The 16,823-nt window shown below is 48.6% G+C and overlaps 1 protein-coding gene across 2 annotated transcripts in view; it reads right to left on the reverse strand.

The window, feature by feature from the left end:
- Positions 1-926: 926 nt before the first annotated feature.
- ADCK1 (aarF domain containing kinase 1) overlaps positions 927-16,823 on the reverse strand; it is a 112,988-nt gene continuing 97,091 nt past the window's right edge. For both annotated transcript variants that reach the window (XM_011988264.1, XM_011988263.1), the window contains 4 exons: positions 10,306-10,455; positions 8,903-9,100; positions 3,128-3,321; positions 927-1,657 (listed from right to left, as the gene is read on the reverse strand). In XM_011988264.1, the coding sequence (XP_011843654.1) occupies positions 1,486-1,657; positions 3,128-3,321; positions 8,903-9,100; positions 10,306-10,455 (714 nt within the window). In that variant the 3' untranslated portion in view covers positions 927-1,485. The remainder of the gene's footprint in view (positions 1,658-3,127; positions 3,322-8,902; positions 9,101-10,305; positions 10,456-16,823) is intronic.

Below are 16,823 nucleotides of genomic sequence, written 5' to 3' on the forward strand. Positions count from 1 at the left end.
ATCCAACTGGTCACTAAGAACAATTAATTCTTTTGGGAAATAAAAGGATTGTGAATTGTCGCTGATCACTGAAAAATCTGCTTGCTGTACTATGAATAAAGAGTACAGAAAATTAGGCTCAAATTCAGGATTTTTTCTGCCCTTGTGAATTGGGTGAAGTAAGATCGGAGAGGCTCAAACACAATTATTGTCCCTGAGAGCAGACAGTAGGACCTGCCAACGACAAAGACATGGGAATTAGAGCAGGAGTTTAGGGATGTCCAAGAAACAGAAGCAGACAACCAGGCTGGGAGGAGAGGCAGCGCTGGCAGCAAGCAATGGGGTAGAAACACAGAAGTTTCCAAGTGAAAACCTAGCCACAGTGACGGAGGTTTCAGCAAGAGGACTAAGGTCTCCAGAAGGACTGCGGGGAGACAAGTAGAATTCCAGGCCTAAAACTGGGGCCACTGAATAAGAACCAAAGGGATAAGTCAGGAAACAGTAGAACAAGGTTGGTGCTCAAGTCACAGAAAACCAAGGTGCAAGGTTTCAGCTGAGCCTCTGAGTTCCTGGCCCTGGGCTTCTTAACTCCTCCAACCAGAGTCTCAGAGTCTTGGAAGGTGAGAGAAACCCCCAAGAAGCAGGAAGTAGCCCCACAGTTGAAGTGGCCCCACCGGTTGGAAGGATTATAGGAGCAAGAAGCCAGGCAGAAGATCACACCAATATTCAATTCAGGTCCACTCTGACCTAATGGGCATTGTGGGCGAACTCCCAACCTAGAATATAAATCCCACCAAACAGCCCCGGGCCTTCTGTTCCCTAGATCTCCCTGGGAAACCCTGAGGAAGCGGCAACCAAGAGGAACCAGAAGCCCTTGGCGAGGACCATGAGCACACTCTGGAAGGGCATGTGCCTGGGGTCAAGTGAGTTATGATGGACAAACCCTGCAACCTTGAAGGAGTTTTTATTGAAACAGTACAGAAAACACCAAAGGTCACTGACAGCAGTGAGCTCATGGCTGCAATGGAGTCGGCCCCAGATGCCAAACCACCTCGCTGAGGTGTGACTTCCTTTGGAGGGTGACATGGCTAGGAAAGGGAAGCTGTTCTCTGTCAAGTTCAGAGACCATGTTCACCTCCAACAAAATCAAACTCCCTACAAGTTCAGTGTGCCCCCAGTGGCACCCGTGGCACGTCTTGGCAATGGGAAGGGTTAATGGAAGTAGTGGGGACATCCAACCCAATGGCACATACCAGGAGTGGGAATGTAGGCTGCTGAGTCTTCTTGGAGAAGAAGAGAGAGCTATGCCACAGTTCAGCCTGTGGGCCCTGAGATAAGGGCCACAGTATGCAGAGAGGATTCCAAAAGAGGAGAAGGATGGTGACATGGACAGTGACTCTGGGGCTGCAGGCCACCATGTGGCAAAAATGGAGCAGCTGGGTGGAGGCAGGATGAGGGGCTGAGGAGTGGAAAGACACCAGAATGGGGCAGGGAGAGCAATTCCAATCAGAGTGGAGCAGGGAACAGCCAGCATATTAGGGCCAAGACCCGGTCAGCCAGCTTCAACCCCTTCACACGCAGGATGAGCTCATGGAGGTTGATCTGCCATAAGTTGAAGGCCTCTCTGAAAGAGATCTGGGTTCTTCTGAAGAATGAACAGGTGTTCTTCTTCTTGTGCCTGGAAGAAGGGAAAGAAGAAGGAGAAAAGAAATAAAGAGGCAAGAAACACCAGCTCTGTATCATTTGGAAAAACTAAAGATGGTGGCTTTGGCCAACTCACCAGCTCCCTGCCCCTACGGACCTCTCTTGGATACAGGATCATACTATACCACTACCCAATCAGGAGCCAGAGGAACTCAAATATTTCAAAGGAGTTTTTCAAATAAGTGGGATAAATAAAAGCAGTTGTTTCACAGGGCATCAAAGGTCTAATAAACCCATTGGTAGATCATTCCAATGTTTCTTTCTCCAAAAGCATGGTAAATATATGCCAACCAAGAATCCCCCAAACTCAAAAATAGTCAAAGCCTTTCCAAACTTTCTAAGGATAAGAATCACTTGGAAACCTGGTCAGGTGGTCCTGGGAGGCTAAGGCCATTATGAATTCAGCCCAGCTCAATCCCTTCTGCACCCACAAAAGGACATGATGAAAACTGGTGTTTATGATGATGACCTATTCAAGACTTCATTTCCTGAACCCTCAGAGGAAGAATACATCAAAGTTGGCCCTTTCAGTGTGCAGTATATTATGCTGTAAACTAATCCAATATTTGATAGTGGGCACATGATATAGGTTCCCAGAATGGTCCATTCCTAGCATGGAAGGGCTGGGAATTGAGCATCATCTAAGCTTCCTCTCTTGAGTGAGAACAATCAGCCAGAGTGTGGCCCTTCCAACGTATTCGTCACACTCAGTAATAGAGCCTGAAACCCTCTTTCCTCTGGAACCAGCTCCCTGAGGAAGCACACTTCTCTTCCTCATGAATGCCCAAAGGTGCTGAGGCATCTAAAAAGATCTGAAGCCAGATATGGTGGCTCACGCCTGTAATCCCAGGACTTTGGGAGGTCAAGGCAGGTGGATCACTTGAGGTCAGGAGTTCGAAACCAGCCTGGCCAACATGGTAAAACCCCGTCTCTACTAAAATATAAAAATTAGCTGGGCGTGGTGGTAGGAGCCTGTAATTCTAACTACTCGGGAGACTGAGGCAGGAGAATCGCTTGAACTCAGGAGATGAAGGTTGCAGTGAGCCGATATCACACCACTCTACTCCAGCCTGGGGGACAGAGTCAGACTCTGTCTCAAAAAAGAAAATAAATAAATTAAATAAATAAATAGATCTGAGATCAAGAGAACCTGAGTCTCACTCTCACCTACAGGACAAAGAGCACTGGCCTGGCTGACAAGTTCCAGGACCAATTAATGGAGAGATACACACCAGGGCTTCCTGTCCTCAAACTTGGGATACTTGGATGGGGCTGAGACTCTCAGAAAACATTTCAAACTTTAACTTTTCCTGCAGGGAGATCTGGAGATTTGGAAGCTCAGGCAGGGCCCTGTAGACTGGTGGGGAAAGGTGGCAGCAAAAGCAGGACCCCTGGGGCAGGCCAGGGGGCTAGGAGGGGAGGAGAGGGAGGAGCCCACACTCACTCGGCTAGTGCTCTGATGCAGCAACGTGACATGTTGAGAAAGGAGCTGGCGCTGGCACGGGTGCCCAGGGCGGCCTCGATGCCACGCAGCAGGTCATTGGTCTTTAAGATGAGCAGCATCTGGCGCGGCACGTGGTTGAGGAGCTGGCTGATCTGGGGGAGGTAGTTGGCCGCGTTGTTGCGAATCTCTAAGTCCTGAGGCAGCAATGGGGAGACGGAAACAGATGGTTGGTATGGGTAGTGGGGCCAGGGGTGGCAGGGGTCTGGCAGGCTGGGACCAGAGGGCTGCAAAGAAGTCCCAGGAGGGAGCTTCAGGCACCACTGTCTTGGCACTGCTAGGAGCACTCCCAATAGACAAGTCTAGCACAAGGCGCTGTATAGCCTGACAAACCTGGAAGGGGATGTCTCAGCCAAACTTCTAGGAAAGTGCTGGATGTGACACAGGATACACTGAGAGAGACCAGGTTATTCTCCAAGGCTTTTTCACTGGCCACCAATTTTAGATCAGGTCTTGAAGGACCCCCAGAAGCCAGTACCAGCTGAGTCTGGTTTCCTACCCCTCCAAGCCTAGCTCAGGCTGACCTGACTTCAACCCAACTCCAAAGTCCTGCCCCATAGCCTGCACCCCGCCAGACCATGCTGCTGCTCACACTCCATTGCTTACCACTGTCCTCGCATGGGAGCCAGTCTCATCCCACCTGTGGCCCAAGGTCTGATGCCCTGGCTTAGGATCCAGGATTAGCCCTTCATGCTGGTCATCGCCACAGCCCTTGACCCATCTGGTCTTTAAGTTTGGGGTCTGGCCTCCCCACGATCCCTGTCCCTACACTCTTCACAGCTCTAGGCAGATAACTGCCCCCAGCCAAATCCTAAATATAAGTGTGGTTCTGACCCCTTTTCAGTCTCCATAGATATGATGATGATGACGATAAGTACCATATATTGAGCATTTACTAAAGAAGCCAGGCACTTTGACAATTTCGGCATGTATTAATTGATTTAATCCTCACAACAACCCTATCAGCGTATTATCCCCATTTAAGATGAGGAAACAGAGGCATTGAGAAGTGTGAGTAAATGGTGAGATGGGACGTGAACCCAGGCAGTCCAGCTCCCGAGCCTGTGCCCTCACCATCTGGCAATACCACACCTCCTCACCTCACCACAGGACTCCACGACTCTGGGTAAGTCCTCTAATCTATTTCAACTCAGTGTCCTCACCCAAACATTGGGAATGCCAATGCCCTCTGTGCCCACCTCCCAGCAGCACTGGGAGGGTCACCAGAGATAAGGTCTGAGGAAGCAATCAGTAGCCAAGTCATAATGAGGAGACCTTGCGTGCTGTCGAAAGGCTTTACCACCCCACTCCTCTCTGAAGCAGCAGGGCTCTCAGTGCTTTCAGGAGCACGTGTGGGCTGCTGAGAACAGAGTCACTGCAAAACTTGAAATGTCTTGAAATGCCTCTCAGGCAGGAGCTATCAGGCTGGCACATCTCAACACAAAGCCAGACCTCAAGAGGTGCCTGCGGCCACAGCTACAAGTCCCCTGCTCACCACAGGGACCCCCCCCTCTCAGCACGGTCAGGACTAGCCTGGCAACAGCCTCTCAGCTCCTTCACTCACCCAGGCTACTACCGGGAGACAGTTCTCAGAGCAGCAGAGTCTCCAGCTAAGACACATCCTGATGGTGGGTGTCTGCAGTAGACCCTGTTGGGTATCTACCTGAGTCTTCACCCCAATCTCCTCTATTAAAAGAACCCAGGATCACGCCTGTAATCGTAGCATTTTGGGAGGCTGAGGCTGGTGGATCACGAGGTCAGGAGTTCGAGACCAGCCTGGCCAACATAGTGAAACCCCATCTTTACTAAAAATACAAAAGCTAGCCAGGCATGGTGGCACATGCCTTTAGTCTCAGCTACTCGGGAGGCTGAGTCAGGAAAACCGCTTGAACTCGGGAGGCAGAGGTTGTAGTGAGCTGAGATCACACCACTGCACTCCAGCCTAGGCAACAGAGTGAGACTCTGTCTCAAAAAAAAAAAAAATGTGTTCACTTGATCCCTTGGGTCATGCTCCGTTCGGAGGTGTAGCCCCTCCCTGGCCCCAGCAGAGAATCTGGATTGAGTTCAGCCAGGGCTGGCTCTGAGCTCTCAGCCCCTTGCCACATGACTGGTTTAGGCAGGGACACGTGACCTGCTTCAGCCAATGAGGCAAGAGGAGGTTGTTGGAGGGAGGCCGACACTTCTAGAAAAGGTTTTCTTGCTCTTAAATTATATAAGGAGACTTAGCACCCTATTCCTGCCTCTAGCGACCACTGAATGAAGATGTAAAGCTTGGAACCACCACAGTCATCTTGGAATTGTGATGGAAAGCCCAGAGAATCATGAGTTAGTCCAGGGACCTGAATTTGTTGATCCACTGAGCTAACCCACCCATCTCCAGGCTTCTTGTAGGAGAGAGAACAAATTCCTTATGTTTAAGCCACGGTTAGTTGGGGAAAACATTCTCCCTCATATAATGTTGGAGGTTCCCCTAATCCTCAATGACAGCAGGGCTCAGAAAGACCGAGCCTGTGGATCCCTGAGATCAGGCTGACTTGGAGTAGCTAACTTTATGATCTATCTGGGTTGTCCAAAGTGAGCAAATGGAGTAAGTGTCTCCAGAACGTTCACAAATGTCCCTCTACCAGACCCAGTCCCAGGATGGCAGGGATCTTATAAAAAGATATACAAGACGGGGTCTTTGCCTTCCAAGTGCTCACCACATAGTTGGAGAGTTAAGGTGTGCAGACAAATAACTACAAGGGGCATGGTGTACTTGCCTTGTTAGCAATACAAGTATTAAGGGGTGACTTTTGGCAAAGGTGGTAAGAACAGGCTTTCTGGAAGAGACAAGACTTTTTCAAAGGACTGGCATTTAAACTGAGTCTTTATCAACGAATAAGAATGCAAAAACAGGCTGGGTGCGGTGGCTCATGCCTGTAATCCCAGCACTTTGGGAGGCCGAGGTGGGTGGATCACAAGGTCAGGAAATCGAGACCATCCTGGCCAACATGGTGAAACCCCGTCTCTACTAAATATATAAAAATTAGCCGGGTGTGGTGGCACATGCCTGTAATCCCAGCTACTCGGGAGGCTGAGGCAGGAGAATCGCTTGAACTCGGGAGGCAGAGGTTGCAGTGAACCAAGATTGCGCCACTGCACTCCAGCCTAGACAACAGAGTGAGACTCTGTCTCAAAAAAAAAAAAAAAAAAAAAAAAAAAGAAAAGAAAGAAAAAGAAAAGAAAAAAAGAATGCAAAAACAAAATTCTATCTTAGTTAATAAAAACAAATACATACTGAGAACCTAGTAGATGCCATGTGACCTCATCCAGGCCTGAGGTTTTAAATATCACCTTACCCTGAAAACTCTTAAATTTGTATTTTAAGTCTAGACCTCTTCTGTGAACACCAGATGCCCATGACATCTCTACCTGTTCAAGAGAACCATTGACGACCCCACTCCAAATATGTCCTTCCCAGTCTTCCCTATGACAGGAAGTACCACCATCCCCCACCATAAAACTCATCCCAAAAAGCTATGATGCAGCCTTGGCCCTGCCCTTTCCCTCCTCTCCACATCCAGTCCTACAGAAACTCAATCTTACTTCCAAAACACACCTTGACTCCACTGCCTCTCTCCATCTCTGTTGCCACCAGTGTAGCCTGAGCCCCTGTCATCTCTCAACCTGGAGTCCTGGCCCAGGCTCCTAAATGATCGCCACCACTCATCTCACCCCACTCGAGAGAGATACTTAAAAAGAACAAGTCTGGGCCTCTCCCCCTCCTGCTCAGAGCCTATCAAGGGCTTTGTTTTGTGCTGAGAATTAATTGGAACATCTTCCCATGGCTTTTAAGACCCTGCGTAATGATCTTCCTGCCCACGACTCCTCCAACTTCTCATCCCACCATCCTCCTCACCACACTCTGGGCCATACCAAATGCTTTCTTTCCCCTTGGCTTGAGTGTGCCTAGAATGTGTCCTTCAAGCTCCTCCTGGAACTGGTACCTTTCCTGTCCTTTGGGCCTCAGCTGAAATGTCACTTCCTCAAGTCAGGTCTTCTCTGAGTGCTGTCCTGTCCCCCCTCCTCACAGCACCCTACTTGTTTCGTCCAGGGCACTGACAACCTGCAATTATTCCATTCACCTGTTGGTCCACTTGTTTACTGTCTGTCTCCCTCAAGCAAAGTGTAAATTATGCAGAAGGCCTGTCTGCCTGTTCATCATGGGATCCTCAGCTCGTACCCATGGTCCCACAAAAACAAATGTTTGTCAAATGAACAAACTTCAGGAGCTGTGGGTAGGCACTTTACATGCACTATCAATAAAGCGGAAATTATCCTTACCATCCCTATTTTACAAAAGAGGAAAATTGTCTCTCTTCCTTAGAGATGATGGACTTCAAGGCTGTAGAAGCCAAGAGCAGTTGGTGGCCATCTTTGCCACCAAGCTTGCTGGAGAAAGATGTCAACTTGGAGGAAAGTGGAGCCAAGAGATGGGGATGGATGGCCTCTTTGATGACATCATTTGAGAATCTGGATCTAGCCATTCCCAAAGCTGCCTATCACAAAGCAGCTTACAGGGTAAGCAGCTTACCCTGAGGCTCAAAGAGGTGATGAGGACCACCCAAGGTCACACTGTAAGGAAGAAGAGGCACTGGAGCCCAGGGCTTTCTGACTGCACAGGCAGAACCCTGTCCCTGGTGGTGAGCAGGGGCCTCAGCTGGAGCCCAAGGCCATCCCCCACGTGGATTCAGGCAAGTCTAAGTGGGTCTGGCAAATTAATAGGCTGTGAAGACAGCAGCCAATTCCGGGAGGCTGGAAAAGCCCCCTGGAAGGGAGCCCACCTTGAGCCAGGAGGAATGAGCTCGCCCCCGTAAGCCTCTGTTGTGCAAGCAGAGGTGGGTCTGAGTACCCGGTGGAGGTGCTCCCAATATGTCTCCTGGCCCAGACTCCATAAGACTCTTGTCTAGGTGAAATGGAGAAATGAGCTACAAATAGTGACCACAAAAAAGCTGCTTTAGCCTGGCCAACACGGCAAAACCCCGTCTCTACTAAAAATACAAAAATTAGCCACGCATGGTGACATGCACCTGTAGTGCCAGCTACTTGGGAGGCTGAGACAAGAGAATCACTTGAACCCAGGAGGCAGAGGTTGCAGTGAGCCAATATCACACCACTGCACTCCAGCCTGGGTGACAGAGCGAGACTCTGTCTCCAAAAAAAAAAAAAAAAAAAGTCTGCAGACAATGAGATGAGCACCCCTGCTTGAGTGCCACCTGAGTAGTGAAGGGCTATCTCAGCTTGGTGTCTTAGAGGAGCCATGTGATGGGAGACAGTGCCAGGCAGAACACAGCAGTACTGCCAGATTTAAGAGATAGTCCCTAAGGATTCCCAGAGGTCCTGTGGGAGAACTTGGGGAAGGCCTGGAATCTAGTGTGAGTGGGTCAGAGCTAAAGCTACAGAAGTCTGAGTTATTATGGTTAATGTGCCCCTGTTTCCTCCAGACTGATAAGGCTTGAAGGGGAGCTAGGGAGATATCACCCCCTTTCCCTCCTTCCATCCAGGCACTATTTCTCCTTGTCTTTCTCTTCTTATCCAATATAGTCCCAATTCTTCCCCTCCCCCCACACATAGCCCACCAGCCTAGACTCTCAGACCCTACTTGGTAGGGGTCCATAGGCCACCTCTAGCCCTGCCTTCTGCATTTAGGAAGAGGCAGGGCCTGGAGGGGTCCCCTACCTCAGTGGCAGTGACAGGAGCTTGGCTGATGCCTCTGTTGACTGAGTTCCATGACCGCGCTGTCAGCATGCAGGCAAACAAGGGGTAGAGATCCCCGGCTCCCAGGCGCTGGCTGTACTCCTTCACTCTCTTCATGTCAGTCCAGATCAGAGACTGCCAGAGGTGGCAGTAATTCAGGCGGAATTCTTCCGTGAGCACCTAGGGTGGAGGCGGCAATGGTGGGACCTGAGCCTCGTCTCCCCACGAAGGCCCAAGTCCCTAGCTGATGCCAACCATTATAAAAGATGATGGTAAGGACTGCACCTTCCCACGGCATCTGCTTCTCCCACAGAGCTCTGCCATCCCTGAAGGTTTAAGTTCAAAGCGACTCTTTAGCAAGCCTTGACCCTGAGTGGCAGTGACTATTAACTGCCCACCCAAGTCTACATTCTCCTTCTCTTCCCAGGTACAGGCTACTTTCTCAGCCTCCCTCAAAGTTAGATGTGGTCCTCAGCATGAGCCCAACTGAAGGAATGTGGCAAAAGCTCCACTTCCAGGCCCAGCCCACGGAAACTTCCCCCGCCCGTTCCTCCAAGCCCTCACCCCGCCACCAGCTGCCAGCACCATCACCTCTGGTGAAGCTTGGGGGTCAGAGCCTGGCAGTCTTCTCCACCCATCCAGGACTGGCATGTGAGCAAGCAATTAAGTTTCTGTTGTATCTGGGCCATCATTCATTTTGGGGCCACATGTGAAAACAGCTAGCCTACCCTAAACTAATGCATTCTACTTCGTTAAGCCTTTCAGAAGAGGCCAAGATTTGGGGATGTGGGATCAGGTCCCTGAGAGAAGGAGCAGAATCCCCTGGGGAAAACCACCCTGGGACCATCTGCCTCATGGGACCAAGCCAGGCCCTGGGGCCCAGATTGGCAGTGAACTTCCCATCTTCCAAGTAGGAGCTCATGGCTCCTTTGAACCAGATCTGTATCCTGAGGACACAGTCTGAGGCCCTCCAGCCCCCACTGGCTGCCTGCCCCCTTTCCCACTAGGTAGTACGTCCTCACTAGGCCTAAACATGAACTCCTTCCCCATGAAGCCCCAGCTCATGCAGAGGACAGCTCACTGCTGAGGATCCTTGCTGGCCTGGGGCTCCATGGGAAAGTACAATCTAACATACAAGCCTATTTCCACCTACTCCTCACAACGGCCTGTAAAGGGGGTGCCATCAACCTCACCTTCATGAGGAGGAAGCTGAAGCTCTGAGAGCTCTGTGACAGTGACTTGCACAAAATGACAGCTCCAAGGGAGAGAGCAGGGCCCTTTCCAGCTACTCTTGCTATCTCCCTCCCAGTTCTGCAGCTAATTAGAGTGGTCGGCAGACTCTAAACCCAGAGGTCCCGGGGCTGGGTAACAAAGGCCTCTTCTACCTGGTAAAGCCCATGGTCCAACAGGACAATCTCCGCCTTTCCCGTGCCAGGGTGCTTCCGCACCAGTACATTGCCGGGGTGGGGATCGCAGTGCACGAAGCCATTGACGAAAATCATCTCACTATACATCTTGCCCAGGTGGCGTGAGATCTGAAAGAGAAGCGGGGGCAGGTGGGAGCTCCTCTCCACTCACATCTGTCTCAGGGACTTCTATCTGGTCTCTCGAAGTGGTCATTAAGGGGAGGCCAGAGAAAATCGGCGGGTTGGAGCGGTTGTGGTGGGAGTGATGGCCTGAGATGACATACTTTTTTGAGTTTAAGACTTCTTACCTTTAGCTGCACCTTAGAATCATGAAACCATGTGGGTGGTACAAGGCACCAGTATTTTTTAAAGTTCGAGGTGATGTGAACACATGATTAGGTAGGAGAACTACACTCTCCACCTCCCGCACCCGCCCTTCCACTTGTCCCCCATTTCTCTCTTCTGTACCCTTTTTTCAGCCCTTCTCCATTTTCTCCCCAAAGCTGAGAATGGGCTGAAAAGCTGGGCTGGGGGAGTCATTCCACTCACCCCTTCTCCAAAGAACAGGGCGGGGGGCTGAGGATCAGGAGCAGGTCACCCCACTGCCTCCTCTGGGGCTGCCCCACCTGCTCCAGGCCTGTGCCAGGTGGACCCAGAGTCACAGGCCCATCTCCCCTCTCCCTGCTCCCCTCCCTGCCAGAGCCCAGTGCTAATCTGATTTATGATGTCTGCACAGAAGAAATGACACTAGAGAAGCCGTTTAAATCATCCTGTCACTGCTGCTCTCCCTGACGAGGCAGTCTTCTTATCTCTAGTCCCTTTTTTATTAAAGCTAAAAGCCTCTTCCCAGCTAAGGAACAGCTGCTGAATAAAGCCAGACCTGGACCCACAGAGGGTCTGTTGACAGGTTTCCAGGGGACAAAGAGATGCTCGACCCAGAAAGCTGACACCCCAGGACACAAGCTGCCCTAGGCAACCCTCTTGGCCTCAGCTGGACCCCATGGTCATTAACAAACCTAACCTGGTCAGAGGGGAGAGGAGCTGGGGCCCACGGGTGGGGAACACAGGATTGGGATCTTAAAAATGCTCCTCTGTCCCCCAGCCTGCAAAGTCCTACCTGACCAGGCCCTGCCTCCTGCCTGGTCTTATCTCATACCACACTGACATTCCAGCCACATTCACTCTTTCTCTTCCCCAATGATCCCTGTACTTTCTGGCCTCAGGGCCTTTGCACATGCTATTCCTGCTGCCAGGAACATTCCTGCCATCTCCCCTTCACTTGACTTACCCCCTCTCTTCCTTTCCATCCCAGGTCAGCATCGCCTCTCTGAGGAAGCCCTCCCTGACGTCCCAGGCAACATGAGGTTCTCTCGCCATATGTTCTCAAAGGCCTTTTCTTTCAGGGCACTAGCTCACTATTTGTGTGACTATTTGATTAATGACCATCTATCCCACTATCATAAACTCCCAAGATAGCAGGCACTTGCTCTGCTTGTTAAACAGCTTTATTGAGGTATAATTTATGGACCATAGACTGGCTCTATTATGTATCCACTTGCTTATAACAGTGGCAAACACGTGACTATGACTCTGCGTTCAACGTAAGTGAGACCCTCATCTCTGCTTTCCTAAGATGCTGTTGTTTCTGCCTCGATGCTTATTCTAACCCCATTAATATCCTCTGAATCCCAATCAATTATAATTTGCCCACTGCATCATTCTTGATGACCCTACTTTAGTAACAACCAGCTGACATCCTTATTAGCCCCCCAAAGGTAGGGACAATTATGATCTTCATTTTGCAGATGAGAAACTGATTCATCAAGGTTTAACTTACTCATGGCTAGAGAAGGGTCGAGCCAAGATTTACACCAGCTGACCCCGCAGCCTTCTTGTAACTGCTATTCTACGCTGGCTTGCACCCACTGCTGCACTTTTCAGTTGAGCTTTGTGACCTTAAACAAGTTGCTTATACCCTCAGCTTCAGTCACATGGAAATAATAATAGTCCCACTCTCAGGGGTCACTGTGAAGGTAAATGAGAATGCCACGGTGCCGTGCCCTGGTGACTCTCATAGGTCACCCTGTGCTTGTCGTTACTGATTTCTCATAACACCCCTGGAAGGTGAGCAGACTAGCTTCCATTGTACGTTTTTAAGAGGTGAAGATGTGTAAGACACAGTGCCCGCTACCACGCCAGCCCTCCAGCTCCTGCCATTTTCCTGGGGTGAAACAGACTTCACAGTACTCAGTGTCTGTCGGCATCAGAAGCAGGACTTTGCCCCAGGTCAAGTTCTCAGACTCAGGCTGACATGCCAGCTGCCCCAGGGCCACCACTGTCTGCTTCCTTGGAGAGGGGCCCCAGGCCAGGGCTGGTCCTGGGTGGGCCAGCAAGTCTCAATGCCACCAAGAATCTCTTCTGTGGGGCTCTTCGGAGCTTCGTGGAGCCATGCTCTGAAAGGCTGTATCTGCCAAACCAATTGCATTTATTAAGTAATCATTCATTTTTATTTGTCAAGGACACAAATAAGGTCCAATCAGGGCTCCTGATCAGCCCAAGATAAGCAGCGCAGCCAGACTGAGCTGACAGAATCCCAGCCAAAAAAAGGAGAGAAACGACATTTCATTTAGTCTGGGCAGACCTGTCATGGGGAGATGTATGATCTCCCTTAAGCTTTCTGAAATATTGCTAATCGCTCTGGGCCCCCTATTAACTATATTGAAAGATGACCCCTAGCGGTCTGGGGGCTCAGGATGGGGAGCCCTTGCCCCTGAAAAGTGAGCTGCTGCTGGTGGGGTTGGGGAGGTTGGGGGCCACCAACTACTGCTCTATGAGAAGAGTCCACATGAGAAGAGTCACCAGAGTGGCCCACTCCATCTCAACATCTCCAATCCACCTGCCTCCAGCTCATTGTGTCTTGCCATTTGGGGCTGTTCCTAACGTTGGTTTTAACCAGATTTCACCAGCATAGACAGAGACCAGAGGGGGTGTCCCTGCTAATGGCATGGTTCTGTCACTGGGCATGGGAGACCTGGGGATAAGGCACCTCTCTTCTCAGTCTGGTTCCAAGTTCCCTTAGCAACTACATGGGACTAACCCCACCTGCTCTACTTGCTCACAGAGCAACCTTAAGATTCAATGTCAAAATAGGATCACATATGAGAAAGCACTTTACACACTATAAGACAACACACCAAAGTTTGTTTTTCATGCAGTAGTTTATCATTTTTAACTTAGAAAAAATACATACCCACTATCACTCTCAAAGCCTAATTTTGAAAGTTTAAAGTACAGCTCATATAAATACAGAATGTGTGCCAGGCACAGTGGCCCACACCTATAATCCCAGCACTTTGGGAGGCTCAGGAGGGATGACTGCTTGAAGACAGGAGTTTCAGACCAGCCTGGGCAACACAGCAAGACCTCATCTCTACATAAAATTAAAAATTCAGCCAGGTGTGGTGGAACATGCATATGGTTCTATCTACTAGGGAGGCTAAGGCAGAAGGATCACTTTAGCCCAGGAGTTCGACACTGCAGTGAGCTATGACAGCACCACTGTACTCCAACCTGGGAGATAGAGCGAGACCTTGTCTCTAAATACATAAATAAAAAACAAAACTAAATAAATACAGAATGAACATGTGTCAAAGATTTTTTTAACTCATTAATAAGGGGGCAAGTCCACATAGCCAATGTAAGACTAAGCAAAAAGAACAAATCTGGAGGCATCACATTACCCAACTTCAAACTATACTTCAGAGCTATAGTTAGCAAAACAGCATGGTACTGGTATAAAATAAGGACATAGACCAATGGAACAGAATAGAGAACCAAGAAATGAAGCCAAATTCTTATAGCCAACTGATCTTCAACAAAGCAAAAAAAACAAAGTGGGAAAAGGACACCCTATTCAACAAATGGTGCTGGGATAATTGGCTAGCCACATGTAGAAGAATGAAATTGGATTCTCACTTCTCACCTTATAAAAAATCAACTCAAAATGGATCAAAGACTTAAATCTAAGACCTGAAACCATAAAAAATCTAGAAGATAACATCAGAAAAACTCTTCTAGATATTGGCTTAAGCAAAGATTTCATGACCAAGAACCCAAAAACAAATGCAACAAAAACAAAGATAAGTAGACGGGACTTAATTAAACTAAAAAGCTTCTGCACAGCAAAAGAAATAATCAGCAGGGTAAACAGACAATCCACAGAGTGGAAAGAATCCATAGAGTGGGAGAAAATATTCACAGCTATGCATCGAACAAAAGATTAATATCCAGAATCTACAAGGAACTCAAACAAATCAGCAAGAAAAGAACAAACAATCCCATCAAAAAGTGGGCTAAGGACATGAATAGACAATTCTCAAAAGAAGATATACAAATGGCCAACAAACATATGAAAAAAATGCTCAACATCACTAATGATCAGGGAAACGCAAATCAAAACCACAATGCAATACCACCTTACTCCTGCAAGAATGGCCATAATCAAAAAATCAAAAATAATAGATGTTGGCATGGATGTGGTGAAAAGGGAACACTTTTACACTGCTGGTGGGAATGTAAACTAGCACAACAACTATGGGAAACAGTGTGGAGATTCCTTAAAGAACGAAACGTCAAACTACCATTTGATCCAGCAATTCCACTAGTGGGTGTCTATCCAGAGGAAAAGAAATCATTATATGAAAAAGACACTTACACACGCATGTTTATAGCAGCACAATTCACAATTGCAAAAATATGGAACCAGCCTAAATGCCCATCAACAGGTAGATAAAGAAAACATGGTGTATATACACCATGGAATACCACTCAGCCACAAAAAGGAACGAAATAATGGCATTTGCAGCAACGTAGATGGAACTGGAGACCATTATTCTAAGTGAAGTAACTTAGGACTGGAAAAACAAATATCGTATGTTTCTACTTGTAAGTGGGAGCTAATCTATGAGAATGCAAAGGCATAAGAATGATACAATGAACTTCGGGGACTTGGGGAGAAGGGTGGGAGGAAGGTGAGGGATAAAAGACTACACATTGGGGCCTGGTGCGGTGGCTCATGCCTGTAATCCCAGCATTTTGGGAGGCCGAGGAGAATTGTTTGAACCAAGGAGACAGAGGTTGCAGTGAGCCAATATCACACCATTGCACTCCAGCCTGGGCAACAAGAGTGAAACTCCATCTCAAAAATAAATAAGTAAGGGGGCAAGTAAGATGGTAGGGCTGGTTCAAAGAGAATTTTGAAAGTAGGTGTTTATGGGCATTTAAACAGGAATAAGAGACTAAGGTTTCTGGATTAGCTAAAAAACAGGTTACTGTTCTACAAGGCATTAAAAAACAGTTGTAACCTTTGGGTGGGGTTATCTTTTATACTAGACAGAAATTATTTGCATCTCTACTGGATAAGATCTTCAAGTTGATGTAGGACCAGTCTGTGCCTTTAAATAATTGTCAATAGCAAAGTCAAACAAATGTACAATTCCCTAGATATTTAAAAAAATCCTCTAGGGAGCTGGTTGAACAATGCCCAAGACTGCCACACCACACTCTCCTGGCCTCGTTTCTAAGTGTTGGATAACATCTCTCAGAGTTGTGTTAGTCTTTCTAGGAACTGAGTTTCCCAGAAGAGAGAAGCCAGCCCCCTTCTACTCAGAGGCATTGAGGAGAAACCTAAGGCCATTACTGGGCACACGACCCTCTCTCCCTTCTATAATACATTATGTGTCTTGCTTAAGAACAGATCATTGTGTCCCTGACACTGCCCCATGCCCTGTGAACAGTGGCATGTGCATAATGACAGGACGCACCATCTTTTTAGAATGGTGCATGACAGACACACCTGACAGTAATAACTTAAGCAGACACTTACGGCAGACACAACTGCCTTAACTTCAGAAATATGGGTTGCTAGGTGCAGGTTGCTGAGGTCAGGGTACTAAGTGAATGTACTATCTAAACGGCATGCTTTTTACAAGTGGTGGTGGTTTTCCTGTCCAGCCTGCCACCACTGAACTGTCTTGTAAGTTCCCCCAAATAAACCATTTGTTTAAATCTATGTTCCATTCACTATCTCTTCTTTGGCCTCTTGAACCCGGTGCCATCCCTACTGAAGTTGACAGAGGTCCAGTATGACAAATAATGATGGCTAACACACTATACCAGGCACCATGCCAGGCACTTCACACTCACGGATTCAGCACTCGCTGCCATCCTCTGCAGTCAACAGGTGAAGGAATCAGGACACAAAATAGAAAGTTGGGTGACTTGGTTGGCAGTTAGTCTAAACCTAGGAGCACTGGCTCCAGAGAACAGGCCTCGATCGCCCCGTTATCCTGCCTCTCCACTCACAGGGAAGCTCTTCCTGGAGACAGAGACTGCACCACAGACGTCTGAACACCACCCCACTCCAACCCCAGAAGCTGCCAACATGTTTCATTTGGGAAAAAAAGAGTCTCAGTGGGAAATCCAAGACTGTCAGCTAA

This window comes from Mandrillus leucophaeus, unplaced genomic scaffold (genome assembly GCF_000951045.1).
Source record: "Mandrillus leucophaeus isolate KB7577 unplaced genomic scaffold, Mleu.le_1.0 Scaffold326, whole genome shotgun sequence".
Taxonomy (NCBI): Eukaryota; Metazoa; Chordata; class Mammalia; order Primates; family Cercopithecidae; genus Mandrillus; species Mandrillus leucophaeus.